Raw genomic sequence first — 18873 nt, 5'->3', positions numbered from 1 at the left:
AATCCTGCATGCTGTGCACAGGGGTGAAGATGGCAACTGCACGCTCACTTTGCGATGGACAATTGTGAACGTCTAGCTCCCGAGACGTCTCTGGCCTCAGAACACTGCTACTGGTAAGACCACACACATAACCACACATGTGAGCAAGAGCCCAAGGCTGGATCTGTACACGGCCACTGAGACCTGGGAACAGAAACGTGATGTTCAGTAACTCACTGTGCCAGTTTGCAGATATATACACCAGTGGCGGCTGGTGCTAAAACGTTTGGGGGGGGGCAATTTAGCTTGGTGCAGCACACCTGACCGCTGCTTTAATGTCCACACAGTCCCAGAGTTATTAAGGACAACGTAGCCTATCGATTTTATCAGGGTTGGTAGACGGTGGATGATTCACAGTCGAGATGAGGCGTGGTGGTGGGTGTGAACACGATTGACAGCCACGAGAATCGTCCAATCACATCAGATCAAAAACCATTAAAACAATACCAATTCACTGCTAATAAGAGTGGGAGTGTCTGGAAAACCTGAAGAAACCAATCAGACAGGAGCCTCAGGTCACCCGCTCGCCACAAGTTTGAGGGCTTACATAAGGTATGGTTTGGCCGGCGCCCCTCACCCAGGAAGTACATGTATTCACACAGGAAGTATATGTATTCAGACAGGAAGTATATGTATTGAGACAGGAAGTACATGTATTCAGACAGGAAGTATATGTATTCAGACAGAAACCAACCAAATACCATTTGAACCAGTATCTAATGCTGCTGACAGGCGCTCACAGACTGAAAACACTTTTATTTTATCATTATTTGCATTACACAACTACATTATATTTACCATGTTTAAGTAGATTTTCGTCTCTTGACATTTGAAGGGGGTGGCGCCCCAGCGCCCTCTACTGGCCAGCCGCCACTGAGAGTCAAGATGAAATGTCAGCAGGTTCAGGCTGCTGGTGTTCTGACTCCTCTAGGGACAAACGGGGGCATCTTATTTTACTTGGCTGTGCATCTAGCTATAAATCCCACCCACCCACCCACTATCCAAACTGCTTATCCTGCTCTCAGGGCAGCAGGGATGCTGACTGGATCCTATCCCAGCAGTCACTGGGCGGCAGGCGGGAGACACCCTGGACGGGCTGCCAGGCCATCACACAGGGCAGCTATAAATTATTTCACCAAACTCTGAATCACTTGGAAGTAAAGTGTCCTGGCTGGCAGACAGATGAGTGTGATTATTCTGGTCGTTGGCTACACTCTTATCCACACACAGTACACAATGTTGCACAAGTCACAGCTGAGTTAACAAGTATCTCATTCTTGTGGACTGGCTTTGTGTGCATGTGCTTGGGGAATCGGTGGTGTGAACTTAGTGTTCCCGGTCGGGTGCAGCTGAACACCGGCCCGGCTGCTGTCGGGGTACTTCAGTCCTGTGGAAGGAAGACTTGTTTGAGAGATAATGCCCCTCTATGACCCGGCGATGTACTGATGCTCGTCAAACCTGCATTTATAATCACAAATAGCTTGTTTCTGAACACGGGAGTAGCTTGTTAAAGCCTTGGGTCCCGAACCCCAAAGAATCACAACATTACATCTGGAAACTAACAGTATTCTGCAAATAAATAAATACAAATAGATGTTTTGGAACATTTTATTTGGGAACATCAAACATTTAAACTCATAAAAGGAAGTGTGTACAGCTTTATCCAACTGTTCGAGGACGCAATCTCTACACAGAACTTTTCATCAGACGAGCAAGCTCACATAAGTTGCCTAAAATTCATTTAACCGTTGACCTAATACGCGTTTTCCTCAGACAGGCTTTTCCTGCGGTATTTCTTTTCAGACCAGATATACAGTGCTTCAAAACATTTACTGAGCAAGTCCACATGCTCACACGTTAAAATATGATCCTCTCCTCCTTAAACCTTTATCCATATACTTTAGCTGCCTCGTGATAACTGTTTTGGGTTTTAAAACTAGAATTAAAATCCATAACGTAGGAAAATATCTGTATTATTCAGCAGTTAAAAAAAAATAAAATTCACACGACTTAAAAATATTACTTTTACAGGATTTGGATGGCATTCTTTCAAAATGGCATAAAAGTAGATATGGATGTGACCCCGCCCACCCCACTTCATTATTTCATGTGCACCTCCCCCCAAAAACAAACAAACAAACTATAAATGACATTTGTAATATAAAACTTGGTAAAAAATACTTTTCCAAAACTGTACAATCACCAAGTACACAGAACAAGGAAACCTCCCCAAGGCTCACTACTGCTCATTTGGCATCTCCGGTGGCCTCAACCTTGGGTGTCTGACAACGGGAGGAGAAAGAAACAGATAAGTGTTGGTTTGCAGACGTGTACGCTCCCCTAACATGAGCACAGCATTACACACACTGTATGCGACACGCTAAGCATGCTGGGTCAGCAGCTTCATGCAGTCACATTTAGGGTTGGGCATCCAGAACCGGTTCCAAAATTCCAATTCCAGAGGAATCGTTAAGAAATTCAAATTTCGATTCCGCCTATCGGTTCCTAAATAAAGTTCACTTGCACTAAAGTTAGTTTCCATTTCCGTGGTGGTAGCATGCAGCTTCCGTAGTTTCCGCCTCCGCCAGTTAAATGTGCGCCATCATGGCCCTGAGCAAGCGGCGGTCCAAAGTGTGGCACAGTGCGACGCCTGTGGCAAAATTATTTCGTGCAAGGGAGGATGCGCAGCAAACATGGCCCGACAGCTTCACCTCCACGGTGTCCAGCTTAACCAGTGTACCATGTCTGACATGTGGCGCCGCGCGGTCTCCATCTCCTGCCTGAAACAAGCATGTGACCTGTTTTGACCCCGCCTCTCAAAGAACCGGAATCGAAAAGCAGAATCGGAATCAGAACTGTTAAAATCCAAACGATGCCCAACCCTAGTCACATCTGTGCAGGGCAAACATTTCTGTTAAAAGTGAGCACGGCCACATGCACTGCTTTTTGCTTCACAATAAATATGAAATTATTTTCTTCATTGATGGTTTCCGCATGAGTTTTTTCACAAATCCCCCACCCCCCACCCCTATTTCCCTTTTTGCGGTTCTGTTGATGTTTCTCCAGATCAGAATTAACGTTCTTTTAATGGGACTGTTTCACAAAGCATCGCTGCATTTCTCGATACTGGAAGCACATATCAATTAATCTTTTCTCAAAGAAGAAAACTGCACTGACGACAAATCTGCAGGAGGGGAATATTCCCGTAATGCAACTAACCTCGGCCTTGGCATCAGCGTTCTCAGCCGGGCTGGCCTTCTTTCCTTTGGCCGCCTTCTGTGAGACAACAGGACATGTGATTACTGACACACGCGAGACCTTTAGCCCCCATGATCAAGTCATGTAGTCCTCTTTTCCAGAAACTGATGGAATTAGTTTACCACTGTATCTTAATTTTTGTTTTCTGAAAAGCTTATCATAACCTGCAAACAGGACAAACTTCCAATAAACACACTCGCGGTCACAGACCAGACTCGCACACAAAACAACAGGTCATGCTTTAGCAATCTACAAATGACACAAAACTGTTCTGTACTTTTACTGCAGCTTTCTTGGGTTTAGGTGCCAGTTTTGGTTGTTGGGGTTTCTATAAAAGAGGGGAGCAAAGAAAAGATAGGATTTAAACCTGGAATCACTTGTTGTGTGCTGATTGCATATTCAACGTTAATGAAAACACCACTGTTACTCAAATCACAACGTCTTGGTGATATAGTTTAAATGCTATTATGATATACAAGTGCTTGCTTTCCTTTGTAAAAGGTGGTAAATGAGAGTTAAATAATTTAATAGTCTTTATAATGGAATGCAGCATGACTCAAGTACTAATGGGCATTTACAAAACGAGTTGAGATATACTATACATTTATAGCATATCTATAACCTATAGATCTATAAAGTCTGCATGCTACATCTTTAAGATACAAAAATATGAATCAAAACATGCGTATGCTTCAGTAATAACAAAGGGGCAGCTACAAATGTGCAATTCGCGATGCTTATCAAAAGTCAGATTTGTTGGGAGTATAGAGCTTACATTTGCCAGACGCTTGGACCATCTCGTAGGCTGCAGTGGGGAGAGAAGAAGATTAGAAAACTCCAGGAGATTCAGAGATCAGCTGTAAATTTAGAGTACTGTTCATATCATACCTCCTTAGTCTCAGCAGTGCCGTCTATCTGGAAGAATTAAAAACAAAATGTTCATTAGAGTTACATCCAAGCAGGGTAAGGCGGTAACCCTTCATAATACCTACACAAATGAGGCATTAGTTAAGTATTGGTAACTACTGAGTTCATCACCTGTACAGCAACACATGCACCAGTGGTCAGTGAGCGTGTTAACAGATGTTTATCAATACTTATTAATACTACAGTTCATGATTAATTCAGGTAGTACTACTTGTAAGTTAATTTTTTTGTGTGAGCTCATCTAAAGTGAGGACTATCTATGTCTTACAAAGCATTTACACACGAGACTGAAAGACCAGCAGCACCTTGAGACGCACAAAAGTCTAAAGGATCATAAGACCCTTCAGAAAGTGTAAGTACATGATTAACACACTATTTACATGTACACTTGTACATGAACTAATCATGAACTGCAGTATTAATAAGTATTTATAAACACCTATTAACACGCTCACTAACCACCCGTGCACGTGTTGCTGTACAGATGCTGAACTCGGCGGTTATAACGCGTGTTACCGACAAGTCTTATCACATACAGAGAGGAGAGGAGAGCAGGAGACGGGTTAGACGGCAAGAAAGGCGGTGTAAAGCTAGTGGTCGGCAAGAAAGGCGGTGTAAAGCTAGTGGTCGGTGCTGAGCGCAGGAGACGGGTTGTGCTTGGTGGTGTGCGTTTCCCTCACGCCTGGTTGCGTGTGTAACCGCAGCGCCGTGTCGCCTCCGTCCCCGGGGCCGCTTGTGATTGGCGCACTTTGTTCGGACCTGCCGTTCAGTCAAAGTGCAGAAGAAAAAAAAAAAGAAAAAAAAATCCCGCGCATATTCAAATTCAAATCTGCCCCGTAACCATAACACCCGTCTTCGCGCCGCGACACTTTCTTTGTTACGTCACCAGCGCGCCAAGCCCCGCTAGGGACGGAACAGAACGGAATAGAACGGAACAGAACGGAATAGAACGGCCACTTTATGTATTCCGAAGGGACCTTCACAACGTTTATTACAGCGCTGCCCATCTTTACCTCCGCACCCGTACAACCCCCTGCAGGGATCATCATCATCATCATCATCATATAGCGCCTCATAGACCACCGCTTTGCATGCGGATCATAGCTGCAGAGAAGTCAAGTCTTGATTGGTCTGGACCAGTTCCGTTACCCTGCGGGCGTAATAGCGCAGCACATAACGTGGCGGGATCACCTCCATACCCGCTAACAACGCGTGGGCTGGCTCGCGCTCCCCTGGCCTTTCAAACCGATTGACACGCGAGAGCCGTTTTGCGGAAGTGCCATTACTGACCGGGAAACGGCTCCCGCCACAAACCCGACACTCACTCACTATCCCGCCCATTCTCATACCTCACATGGACAGGGGCAAATAACCCAGAGTATTAGTACCCTGCCGTGGATACCTCACATGGACAGGGGCAAATAAAAGCCAGTATTAGTACCCTGCCGTGCATACTTCACATGGACAGGAGGGGCAAGTAAACCAGAGTATTAGTACCCTGCCGTGGATACTTCACATGGACAGGGGCAAGTAAACCAGAGTATTAGTACCCTGCCGTGGGTACTTCACATGGACAGGGGCAAATAACCCAGAGTATTAGTACCCTGCCGTGGGTACTTCACATGGACAGGGGCAAATAACCCAGAGTATTAGTACCCTGCCGCGCCCGATTGACTTGTGACTTGGCGTGGGGCTTAAGACTAGTTTGACTCCCAGGTGACCTCCGTACCCAGCGCCTGGTGGCACGTCGAGTCGCCGTCATGCCAAAGACGCTTTTAAACGGGTCAATAGAAAGTACAGCGAGAATCCCGCATAGGAACAGGTAGTCGCGCGCTACAGTAGCGAGAATCCCGCTGGAGCGCGCGCATCGCCCCGCACGCCTGTGCCGCTGTCAGGAAGGCGGCAGGGCTGCAGGGCGGCGGAGCTGCAGGGCGGCGGAGCTGCAGAGCTGCAGGGCTGCAGGGCGGCAGTGTTTTGAAACGTGCACGGCAGACGTGAGCGGCTGCACCTAGAGTTGCTCTGCAGGCTGCGACTTGGGAAACCTGGAGTAGCCGCGGCAAAATCATTAAAGTCGAAAATATATCTCCCCCCCCCCCACCCCGGTTGCACTGTTCTGAGAAAAGGGGGGGAAAATGTCGACTTGATCCCTCCAGCTTCCACTGCCCAGCAAGTGCGAAACGACAGTCATCTTTTGGCGCAGAAATCACATCAAAACGCACCCTCCAGTTCAAACTTGAGCATTTGCAATGAAAAATAATAAATCAAAGTATTATTTGCGTGAGTGTACTTACCTTTCTCTTGGGCATCTTGTTGTTCAGAAATGAACAAAAGTGGGAAAATGGGCAAAAACAAATGGGGGTTTCCTCCAAGGGGTTAGGGCCGAATACTTGAAGTGTGACGGCACAATGACCAACGTATAACACAACCGAATGTTATAATACTTTATACGTTGAAATATAAGAACGAAACCGGTTTCAACCAGTTTTATATTTTCAAGTCGGTCATTGGATGCAAATCTATCACATGCTTCCAGGCACCACCCTTTCCCCATTATTACAGCGGAGGCGTTCCAGCATTGAACACTTAAAGCCGCAGGGTGGCGCTGTAACGCAGGCTGCTTGTAACTTATCTTCTGGACAGGCTGAAAATAAGACACCTGTTTGAAAACTCAAGTTTAAGTGGTTAAAATGCACCACCAGACCAGACAAACAGCTTCAATCATATCCTTTAACTTGTTTTTCATATTTGACACCGCCACTCAGAAGACACTGGAAATGTTCTTATTCAGTTACTTTTGAAAATTAATTCAGCTTCAGCCGCTAAGTAGGGCACTCCAGGCGTCCCTCTCCCCACCAACGCCCTCCAGCTCCTCCTAGGGGAGCCCAAGGCGTTCCCAGGCCACATTGGACATGTAGTCCCTCCAGTGAGTTCTGGGTCTACCCCGGGGTCTCCTCCCAGTTGGCCCCGCCCGGTAAACCTCCAAAGGAAGGTGCCCAGGAGGCATCCTGATCAGATGCCCGAACCACCTTAACTGGCTCCTTTCGACATGAGGGAGCAGCAGCTCTACTCCGAGCTCCCTCCAGATGTCCGAGCTCCTCACCCTATCTCTAAGGCTGAGCCCAGACACCCTACGGAGGAAACTCATTTCAGCCGCTAGTATCCGCCATCTCACCCTTTCGGTCACTACCCAAAGCTCATGACCATTGGTGAGGGTTGGAACGAAGACTGACTGGTAAATTGAGAGCTTTGCCTTCTGGCTCAGCTCCCTCTTCACCACAACGGTCCGGTACAACGTCCACATTACTGCTGATGCCGCACCAATCCACCTGCCAATCTCCCGCTCCATCCAACCCTCACTCGTGAACAAGACCCCGAGATACTTGAACTCCTTCGCTTGAGGCAACAGCTCTTATTCAAAATTCTGATTCAAATTACATGTCAACTGTCAGGGCTCACGACAGATAAACTCTAAATCATATTGGGCTAAAGCACTAAGGTTTTTGCAGATGCATTGAGCATGCATCAAGACATCTTTTACTGCGTTTCATACAGATACATTTTTATTTTGCCTAAAAAGCTGGTCAAAATATGGTTTTATATGCCATCAACATCAACATTTTAAACAACATCAAGATTGCTCTCAATAGTCACGAAATCATACAATTTCAAATTTTTCAAGCCAACTGCAGTGGATACCGAACCCTAAAGCCAGGGTTAGGCTCGTAGAACCTGATCCTCCAATCACCAGCATGCAACTTAGACACAATTTACACAACATATTAGTTCTTAAGCTAAATCTTGAACGGACAATTCATTCCTCTTATTAGACTTTTGATCTAGTTACATAAATATCCATATTTTACAACAGCCCCATAGGGGTAAAATTGCCCTCTTTGTACAAATCAGTAATACAAAAAGAAACTGTTTCCAGCTCCTGTTTACTCTTCTGCTTTTCCATGAGAGCCCTTTTGTGGAAGAACAACCGATGTTGGGTTACATCCCATTTCAACATGGCGTCTATTCTCTGCAGCCTCTCTAGGCCAGAGCAGCTTGACTAGATAATTCACTAAAGAATGAGTCTCTCTTGTGCTTCAGTGCTTTTAAAAAGTCCTGAATCCGTTCTTCTCGGCATACGGTGTAATGCGACAGTGCTTCCTGTCTCCTCTGGGCCTCAGCTGGCTTTCCATTCCCATGATGCTGCAGGAGCTCCCCCACACAGGCACGGTCCTCCTCCACCTGCTGGCGGGCCTGCTCCTCTCGATGGAGATCTCGAGCTTTCTGAAGCACCATGCAGAAATATCGACCAGTCACATGTACAAATCACTTCAATCATCAAGTACATTAGATAGGTACAGCAACATGCAGTGCCAACCTTGTGTGCATACTGACAGCATGCAGACTTCTACATCATATTCACACAGCTTGAACAAAAATGCAGGGTGATACATATGACAGATTTTTTCTTTTCTTTCTTTTTGTGATTTTGAAATACTTTATTGATCCCCGTAGGGAAATTACACTCTGCATTTAACCATCCTAGCTGTGTAGTTAGGAGCAGTGGGCAGCTGCCGTGCAGCACCAGGGACCACCTCCAGTTGGTCTTGCCATGTCTCGGTCAGGGGCACAGACAGGAGTATTAACCCTAACATGCATGACTTTTTGATGGTGGGGGAAACCGGAGCACCCGGAGAAAACCCACCACAGACATGGGGAGAAAATGCAAACTACACATAGACGACGACCTGGGATGACCCCAAGGTTGGACAACCCCGGGGTTTGAACCCAGGATCTTCTTGCTATGAGGCAACAGCACTAACCACTGCACCACCATGCCGCCCAAATGGCACACAGATGGCATACAACATCAGTTTCAATAAAGAGCATTATAGCTAATGCTATGTATTATTTATTCATTTATAGATAAAGGTCATGTTTTTTAAAAGACTTGTTGTCTGTCTTCCAAAGCAGGCTCAAAAGATGTTGCCATATCAAAAATCAAATCCTTTTTATCCATGGTGACCATGAGAAAGTTTGTGTTCGTCTCCTCACAGATGGATTATTGGATTTTTGCAGTACGCTATTAAATGATTATGATGCCTGGATTAAAACAAGTCTTGTGCTTGCAGTTAGCTCATAACGGTATAGCAAGACCTAACTGATGTGGAGAACATGGGAGCATACCAGGCCAACCTTGGCACTGGTTTTCTGTAAACTTTATAAACTGGTTTTAAAACGTGAACTTTAAAAGCTCGCCTCAGAATGACCCCAGAATACATGTCAGATCTGTTAACAACCAATCAGCCTGAGGTCCTAGGGACGGGCTCTTCTCACCGTCCAGATCGTTCACCAGAGGGTCACGGCTGTTAGAGCTGTTAAGACACCGGAGAGCCCTTCCCATGGAGCGCAGGCTGCCACAGTCTACATCCTTTTAACACACTCTTAAAAACTGTTTTTATAAACTGGCCCTCCTAAACGTTTCATGTCCTACATCTTATTTCATTACTTGTTTTATTCTCATTTAAATATTTTGTGTTCTTTTGATTTTTTTTAAAATCAATATACTTTTTGTAAAGCACTTTGTAACAGTTGTCATAGATGCACTACATAAGTTTATTATTAAACTTATGTAAGTTTCTGTAAGCGTATTATGATGTATCATCATCATCATCATCATTATTATTATCATTCATTGTATTTTATTTTCAGTAAAAAAGGTAAAAATGATAGTAAAAATAATAAAAGCATTACCTGAATGGATCTGTAATTGAACTGATATTGGAGGACGGCTTCACATAAGTTCCAGAATGAATACTCTGGCCACAGGACTGACTGGAACACCAAACACGAATGGGAAGTCTGCAGGATATCGGATGAACAGAAATCAACACATGTCTCCATCACCACCAAAATGTAAGAGATCATCATCAGATTATAGATATGAGCCAAAGGGCCTACACCATGTTTTACGCAAAATTTATATTTTGGAAAAATAGTATTCCACGTCTTTGAAATAAGTTGAACCATTGTACTTTAATGGTACTGCTTTATTGCACCCATGCAGTAACTGCAAGAAAAATTCCCCGTAAAACCCAACAGCCAACCTTCCCCAAGAACAATTCAGGGTCGATTGTTTTGCAGAAGTATGGATATGGGACATGAAACATCATTTTATTTCCCTTTTATTTCATTATATTTTAGTTTTTACGAGAGTAACAGATGAAGGGGCGCTACATAGCAATACGAGCCTGAGGTCTGCGGGCGTGTGCTGGACTTAAACAAATGACATTGATGCCATTACGAGTCCCATTTCAGCTCTTGTGCACTTAAATGAGATAGCCGTCATGGAGCTAAAGACGTGTAAAAAGGCCCATTTGTGTGGCCCCACCACACCGGTGACATTTCCAAGATTATCAGTGAAAATTGTTTGAATGACTTCAACATTTGGTTATGATAACCACCTCCAGGAGCCAAAATCCAAAAGGAGTTTCTGGCACGCAGCAAGGAATGGCGTTGTCTGATAGAACTGGAGGGAATAAGCTTTTACCTCTTGACTTTAAAACCAACCAAAGCGAGTAAGACTCGTTCTAAATGATCGTATTGTAGTGACCTACTCTGACGTTAGATATTCACCATGTGGAATAAACGACCCCACGGCTGTGTGGCCAAACAGAGAAGCGGTCTCATCTCCCTTCTTACATCCTCCCTGGTGGTGACCCCGACTTGAGCCATGAAGAACGAAGCTACCAGTGTAGCGGTGGTGGCCAACGCCGTCTCGCCCAAACTGCCCAACTTCTGGGAAACGGCTGCAGCAGCATGGTTCGCTCACATCGAAGCCCAGTTCGCTATTAGGAACATCACCGTGGATGAGACCAAGTACCACTACGTCGTGGCGGCACTCAGAACATCTATGGTGTCACGGATATTGGGCCTGCTGCAAGCCCCACCGCCCGTGGATAAGTACGGTACGATTAAGAGACACTTGCTGCAGGCTTTTGAGCTAGCAGAGGTGGAGCGGGCTGACTGGTGGTTTTCGCTGCAAGGCTTGGGAGACGGCAAGCCATCGGAGCTAATGGACAAGATGCTGAGTATGCTGGGTTCGCGCGACCCCGCCTTGCTTTTCGGCCAGCTGTTCCTCCGTCAGCTCCCCTCACACGTCCGTGCTGCCTTGGCCAGCTCCAAGTTGTCCACCTCCAACAACTTCCGGGAGTTGGCCGCGGAGGCTGACAGGATTTTTCTCGCCAGCTGACAGCAGTGTACGGCCGCTCTGCTGCCTGCCCATGCTCTTCCACCACCGCTGGTTGAGACTGTGGGCGTCTCCGCAGCAGCAGTTTCTCGTCGGCAGCAGGACTCAGGGGGACTGTGCTTCTACTATGCTAGGTTAGGAACCAAAGCCAAGCAATGCCGTGCACCATGCACTTTCAGCAGGGCGGGAAAAGCCAGGGCCGGCGCTCAGTAGCAGCCCTGAGCATTGGCCAGGAAGACAGGCTGCTGTTTATTCAGGACACCGTCTCCAGCCAGCGGTTGCTAGTTGATTCGGGTGCGCAGCGGAGCATCCTGCCTGTGGCACCCTACGACGGCCCCTTCCGCGTCCTGGCGGCGGGGACTAACAACTTTGTGGTGGACGTGGGCGGTAAGCCAGAGCGGGTTTCGGTGGACCGCCTCAAGCCGGCTCACCTGGACTTGGACAGGCCAGTTCAATTTGCCCAGCCCCCGCAGTGTGGACACCCCCTGCCCCGACACCCTTCAAGAGGAGCCGTTTTGGCCGCATTATTTGTCCCCCGCCCTGTTGATTTTTTTTCTTTTTGTCATGGTGAATTCTGGGGGGGGGGGGGTGCGTAGTGACCTACTTTGACGTTAATATTCACCATGTGGAATTAACGACCCCACGGCTGTGTGGCCAAACGGAGAAGTGGTCTCGTCTCCTTTCTTTCAACCTCCACAGTATCATCATTAGCCATTAATCATAAGTAGGGCTGGGCAACATACTGATATGTCGATATCATGATGTAAGACAAGACATCATGTGGGATTCTGGATGTTGTAATATCATGACATGACACACGCGTTGTCGTTTCCTGCTTTTAATGGCTGCGTTACAGTAAAGAGATGCAATTTTCTGAACTTATGAGCTTGTTCTAGCTGTTATATTGTTTGTCTCTACCTGTTTGGACATCATATCCACATTACTAGTGAGTGTTTATCAAAAATGTCATTGTGTAGATATTTTGTCATATAGTCATCTCTACATATCGTCAAAATACTGGTATTCGGTCAAAAACGTCACATTTGACTTTGTCCATATTGCCCAGCCCTGCTCATATCTAAATGATTGTTATGATCTCTGGTGGCAGCTGAAACATGTATTACACAAATTAATATCTCATTAAGCATTAATCAACACCCTTGAGCGGCAAAATTCCTGCTCTGTCACTTTCAGACATGATCACGTTTTGTAATGGAGACAACACCGAGGTCGGTCCTCGAGAAAAAAGCTTAATAGCAACTTCTGGACAGAAGAACACTTCACACATCTCCTTCACCAGACACGTGGGTAGGAGAGGGACGAGTGGAAGTGCCCGATGAAGGTCGAGCACTGAAATTATTATGCAAATAAATATATTATTGCAAGTTGGACAGTGTGCAGGGGTTTGTTTGCAACTTTTAATTCCAAATTGTATAAGATTATGGGGCAATGGCGGCAAATGTCATGTAATCACATTTGACTGAAATTCCACATCAGCTTTTCAGCATTCTGAGCAACAATTATGTTGTGTAACGAAGTTATAAAACGCCATTTTAATACATGGCTTAGGGATGCACCGACACCAGTATCAGGTATCGCTCCGATACTCTTCTCATGGACTCTTACTTGTAAAACTACTCTGATACTACCACACCCGATACCCAACTAGGCAACTCCTGCTGGAATTATGCAAAGTGAGCGGTGCCTTTTTTCGCCATTCTCACAGGAAGAGGAGATGAAGCACGGGAAGAGGAGGAGATGGAGCACAGGAAGAGGAGGAGATGGATTTACACACATCTTAACATATTTTCCAGCACTATCCATCCATCATCCAAACCGCTTATCCTGCTCTCAGCGTCGCGGGATGCTGGAGCCTATCCCAGCAGTCACTGGGCGGCAGGCAGGGAGACACCCTGGACAGGCCGCCATGCCATCACTGCCCCCCCCCCCCCCACACAGACACACACACACACACACCTAGGGACAATTTAGTATGGCCGATTCACCTGACCTACATGTCTTTGGACTGGGAGGAAATCAGAGCACCCGGAGGAAACCTACACAGACACGGACAGAATACTATCAAGCTTTCAAATAAAGAGTATATATATATATGTAGACATTTGAACAGAGGTGGAAAAACCCGGTCCAGAAAGTAAACACCTTAACTGTTTCTTTACTCCAACCATCAGATTGCACTGACTAGTTTCCCAAATCAGCTGGTTTAATACATGGATGGAGTAAAGACACGGTTAGGGATTTTACTTTCTGGACCGGGTTTTTCCACCTCTGCATTTGAATTACATAGCCAACAGTGTCATCCACAGCAACTCACAACAAGTGTGTGGATTTTCAGGGTCTTGCTGAAGGAAACTTGGCCAAAATGCGTGCCGGTTACTGGAATTGACCTTGAGGTCTTTTCAGCCACTAAGCAGTGCAGCAACACAATAAGCAGGGAAAGGACAAGGAAGATTCCAGGAAAAACACATCTTTGAGAGTTATTTATCCTCCAAAAAAAAAAAAAAAAAGAAAGGCAAAAAACAATACGGCTCTGAAAAAACCCAAACATCTCTGCTCACTGTTTTTATTTTTTTCACTCCAGTCCTTACCTGCCAAAGGAGGAAGTCACTGAGTCGAACCTCTCCAGATGTGCGGATAAGTAGATCAGGATTGGGGGAGTTATTGCTGTACAGACATTCACTGAGAAGGGTTTCTGACACATCGCTGAGCACCACACAGGTGTGTGTGGGTGGTGGTGGGGAGGGGGGGACAGGTTATAGCAATGGTTACAATACTTTCTTTTACATGGTGGATGGTGAGCCTACAAATGAAATGAGCCTGGATACTGAAACGATTAATTCCATCTCGTTAGAGACGTCAGCCTGTCTGTTACATGTTTACCTCGATTTGATAATGCCCTGCTCCACCCCCCAAGCCATTTCCCTGATGGCGTTGGCAATTTCATGTCTTGAGGTATACGCAAAGCACACATTCAGGAAACATCTGTTGGCAGAAGAGTGTATCTTCAGTCATTCGAGTTGTACAGCTTAGATATACATTAGTCAGATATGTAGAGTGCTAAAGTTGAGTTATGATGAGCGCAAAAGAGTTACACCATAAATAATCAAAAAGCAGCGTACTTGTTGTGAGCCCTGGTTGCGACCACAGCTTTGGCGATAAGCTGCTGAAGGTCCTGTGGCAACATGGTCAAGTCTCCCAGTACTCGGATACACACGCCATGCTTCTCCAAATTCTCCCTAGTACAGGAATGAGAAAAAGATGAGCGGCCATAATACTAGTAAACACTTCCACACAGCACACGGGAGACACCCTCTTGTTGTCACCTCACAACAGAAATAAACCGCAAAGTACCACAGAACGTTGAACCAGTTCATCTGGACACAACATTTATTGGCAGAAATGTTTCATCACTCATCTAAAACCCTTTCACACTAGCCAGAAAACCCGCTGACACCCGCCTTTGGTGGTCAATGTAAAGGTGTACAACCGGCCTTCACTCCCGGGTCACATGACTCTGCAGTAGTCATGGGTATTTATCGGCTCTGCCTCTGATTGGCATTGATGTAAATGCGACACCCGGGTGGACGCGCTAATTTGAACGATGACGTAGCGCCATTGTCCCGCGCGTCATAAAATTGCGCCGGCAACTGAGGAAAAACGTTTATTGTTTGTGGCTGCAGTGTCTTCGTTCAAGCAGCGCTCGAACATCGTCCAGTCTGTGTTGAGTTTGTATGGTTTGGAAGAGAGCCTGAAGTACAAGATACACACAAGTAACGTTAACCACTGTCTCTCTGGCTCCCGCGCTGCCTTCTGCTGTTCACTTCCCTGTTTTCCGGCGCCTTCGTGACATCACGAATGTCATGACGTCAAAGATGACGCTACAGGAGAAAAAAGAAAAGAAAGGCAAACTCGTCCGCTGGCACTGGAAGGGGTCAATTGCCTATTTTTAGCGGGTTTACCCGCGTTTAAAACCCCCACTTATACACGCTAATGTTGGTGTAAAAAGGGAGGGTATAAGTGACCTCTTCAGTCTCAACTGACTGCAGGTGTCCCCACCCTTATAAACAATACAGTGGCTGCAGGTGTCCCCACCCTTATAAACAATACAGTGGCTGCAGGTGTCCCCACCCTTATAAACAATACAGTGACTGCAGGTGTCCCCACCCTTATAAACAATACAGTGACTGCAGGTGTCCCCACCCTTATAAACAATACAGTGACTGCAGGTGTCCCCACCCTTATAAACAATACAGTGACTGCAGGTGTCCCCACCCTTATAAACAATACAGTGACTGCAGGTGTCCCCACCCTTATAAACAATACAGTGACTGCAGGTGTCCCCACCCTTATAAACAATACAGTGACTGCAGGTGTCCCCACCCTTATAAACAATACAGTGGCATAACGACCGAAACCAACAATCGGTCTCATATGCAATTACTGTGACCATTAACTTCAGTTTCAATGGCCATGTGTACTATTCCATCGCCATTGTGATGAAACGTTTCTCCCAATAAACGCTGTGTCCAGATGAAATGATTCAACTTCCTGTGATTTTCTCACCTGGGTTATTGAGCATGCATAAAGACATTTTGAACCACAAAGTACTCTTACAACAGCCAAAGCTGTTAGAACATATATCGGGGGAACCAGTGCTCTGAGCACGGAAAAAGCATTCTAAGCTATTCTGCACCACAGCCAGCACATCTTTTTCTGGAAGTGGTTATTTTGGTTCCATTTTCAGTAGGACCCTAATTTTAAATGCTGTCTCATTACTTGTTTGCGTCTGGGTGGATGTGTAGTTTCTCTTCAAAGGATTTTGAGGAAGCTGTGGGTATGTTCAGAATGTGCCTTTTGTCCAGACTCTAACAACGAGGAAATCAGCTCCTTGGTTCTTTTGGACTTGATACTCACCTTTCCTCTAGCAGTTTGTAAAACTTCTGTTTCGCCAGCTCCATCAGCCCATCCACCTCATCTTTGGCTCGCTTGAAGTTCTCAATGCTGAACGCGTACACCGTGACCTCAGGGATGCTCAGGTGTAAACACCAGCGCAGGGTCTGGGTGGGGTTGGGATATAGATATATTAGCCACGTGGAACCCTCTTGATCGTAGATCAGTAATGAACTACATCGACAAAAACGACATTCAGTCCTGTTCACATCCTCACTTCCGCTAGCTTGTTAAAGCCCTGCATATGCCCCTCCTGACGCTGCACGTGTTTCTTGCGGGCAAATCGTCGGTTGCCGTCCATGATGAAGGCAACGTGCTTGGGCATCGGACCAGCCTGTCAGACATAATGGGAATGAAGGGGAGTCAAAACAGAAATGTAAAATAAACACCAACCTTATTATTTAACACTCTACTGCACAGGGACCATTTAGTATCCATATATAATATAGGGACAATTTACTAGGGGCAATTTAGTATCCATATATAATATGGGGACAATTTACTAGGGGCAATTTAGTATTCATATATAATATAGGGACAATTTACTAGGGGCAATTTAGTATTCATATATAATATAGGGACAATTTACTAGGGACAATTTAGTATCCATATATAATATAGGGACAAGTTACTAGGGGCAATTTAGTATCCATATATAATATAGGGACAAGTTACTAGGGGCAATTTAGTATCCATATATAATATAGGGACAAGTTACTAGGGGCAATTTAGTATCCATATATAATATAGGGACAAGTTACTAGGGGCAATTTAGTATCCATATATAATATAGGGACAAGTTACTAGGGGCAATTTAGTATCCATATATAATATAGGGACAAGTTACTAGGGGCAATTTAGTATCCATATATAATATAGGGACAAGTTACTAGGGGCAATTTAGTACGGCCGAGTCAGCTGCCCTACATGTGTTTGGACCGTGGGAGGGAACCGGAGCCCCCGGAGGAAACCCACACAGACACGGGGAGAACATGCAAACTCCACACACAGAGGACGACCCCCCAGGTTGGACGACCCCGGGGCTCGAACCCCAATCTGTGTCATGTGCCATCAGAAGGTGTGTGCAGCAGAGGGCCGCTGCAAGGCAGAGACCTGGTTTCCATTTGGCAGGTTTACCTTGATGACGTTGGCCGAGAGCTTCTCGAGAAGATTCAGCTCACCTTCCTTTATCCACGACATCTTCAAACTCAGGCCTTCTGAAAAAACAAGGAAAGCACGGGTGAGAAACCGTACACACACACACGCACACGCACGCACACACACACACACACACGTACGGTATCCTCATGAAACCAGAGTCCCCCGACAGGCCTGAGCAACGGCAGACGGCTCTGTGAGCAGCACAAGCGTGGTCGGACGTGCTGCTCACAGAGCCGTCTGCCTGCGGCGGCGAGCCCCGAACCTTGAGCCCCGAGCCCCGAACCCTGAGCCCCGAGCCGCCGCTCCCCGCCGCGGCGGCCACACGGCGTGGCCAACCGGCAGAGAAACCGTCGCTCCGTGCTACCGCCGCCGCGCGTCGGCAGCGGCCATTTGTCAAACAAAACACCTGCGAATATTAAAAGTCGCTTCTTTCATTCAAATGACTGCGCCACAAACTGACTTTCTCTAGATTTCCTAATAATTCCTCACGTTTTCCCAGCCCTCCAACTCACAGCCTTAACGATGACGTTCGCTTCCGCGTTGCAGGAAGTGACGTAGGCGGCTTCCGGCCGAAGCCGCCCGATCGCTAGATTTACAGAACACGTGGAGCGACTTAAACGGCGTGTTTGGCGGTAGTCGGAGGAAGGTGCGGACTGTCCGTGAGAAAACAGCAGGATGGGTCGTTCCAGCCGCCGGCCTGCTCAGAAAGCCGCAGCCGGCAGCGGTTCACACCGAACACGCCCCGCTTTCTAGACCTCCGCAGGGGTTCACGACGCAGGAACGGAGAAAAGAACGCTCATAACAACAGATAGCTGAATAATAAAGAGCTGAATAGTCCTTTCATAAAGAGCTGAATAGTCCTTTTATAAAGAGGTGAATACTCCTTTTATAAAGAGCTGAATAGTCCTTTTATAAAGAGGTGAATAGTCCTTTTATAAAGAGGGGAATAGTCCTTTTATAAAGAGGTGAATAGTCCTTTATAAAGAGGTGAATAGTCCTTTTATAAATGGGGGAATAGTCCTTTTATAAAGATGTGAATAGTCCTTTTATAAAGAGGGGAATAGTCCTTTTATAAAGAGCTGAAGAGTCCTCTTATAAAGAGCTGAATAGTCCTTATATAAAGAGGTGGATATTCCTTTTATAAAGAGGGGAATAGTCCTTTTATAAAGAGCTGAAGAGTCCTCTTATAAAGAGCTGAATAGTCCTTTTATAAAGAGGTGAATATTCCTTTTATAAAGAGCACAATAGTCCTTTTATAAATGGGGGAATAGTCC

The 18873-nt window shown here is 46.0% G+C and overlaps 1 protein-coding gene and 1 long non-coding RNA gene across 4 annotated transcripts; both read right to left on the bottom strand.

Moving 5' to 3' along the window:
- Positions 1-1633: 1633 nt before the first annotated feature.
- LOC130118280 (uncharacterized) lies at positions 1634-6722 on the bottom strand. The gene is made up of 6 exons (XR_008810753.1): positions 6516-6722; positions 4186-4212; positions 4073-4102; positions 3575-3625; positions 3259-3315; positions 1634-2321 (listed from the first exon to the last, which is right to left on the bottom strand). It is a non-coding gene; the product is annotated as an uncharacterized LOC130118280 (long non-coding RNA).
- Positions 6723-7667: 945 nt separating this feature from the next.
- dhdds (dehydrodolichyl diphosphate synthase) lies at positions 7668-18143 on the bottom strand. 3 transcript variants are annotated; one of them, XM_056286628.1, is made up of 9 exons: positions 18112-18143; positions 17576-17655; positions 16656-16772; positions 16403-16545; positions 14608-14724; positions 14369-14470; positions 14077-14191; positions 9973-10080; positions 7668-8502 (listed from the first exon to the last, which is right to left on the bottom strand). In XM_056286628.1, the coding sequence occupies exons 2-9, from the start codon at positions 17636-17638 to the stop codon at positions 8260-8262; spliced, it is 1008 nt and encodes a 335-aa protein (XP_056142603.1). In that variant the 5' UTR covers positions 17639-17655; positions 18112-18143; the 3' UTR covers positions 7668-8259. The 3 variants fall into 3 exon arrangements, with proteins under 3 accessions (XP_056142603.1, XP_056142604.1, XP_056142605.1); XM_056286629.1 differs by having other exon boundaries at positions 17576-17652; positions 18112-18124; XM_056286630.1 differs by having other exon boundaries at positions 17576-17652; positions 18089-18118.
- Between the last annotated feature and the right edge of the window lie 730 nt (positions 18144-18873).

This window comes from Lampris incognitus, chromosome 9, assembly GCF_029633865.1.
Source record: "Lampris incognitus isolate fLamInc1 chromosome 9, fLamInc1.hap2, whole genome shotgun sequence".
Taxonomy (NCBI): Eukaryota; Metazoa; Chordata; class Actinopteri; order Lampriformes; family Lampridae; genus Lampris; species Lampris incognitus.
The sequence above is the reverse complement of the archived record's forward strand: the minus strand, read 5'-3'. Positions and strand labels throughout refer to the sequence as shown.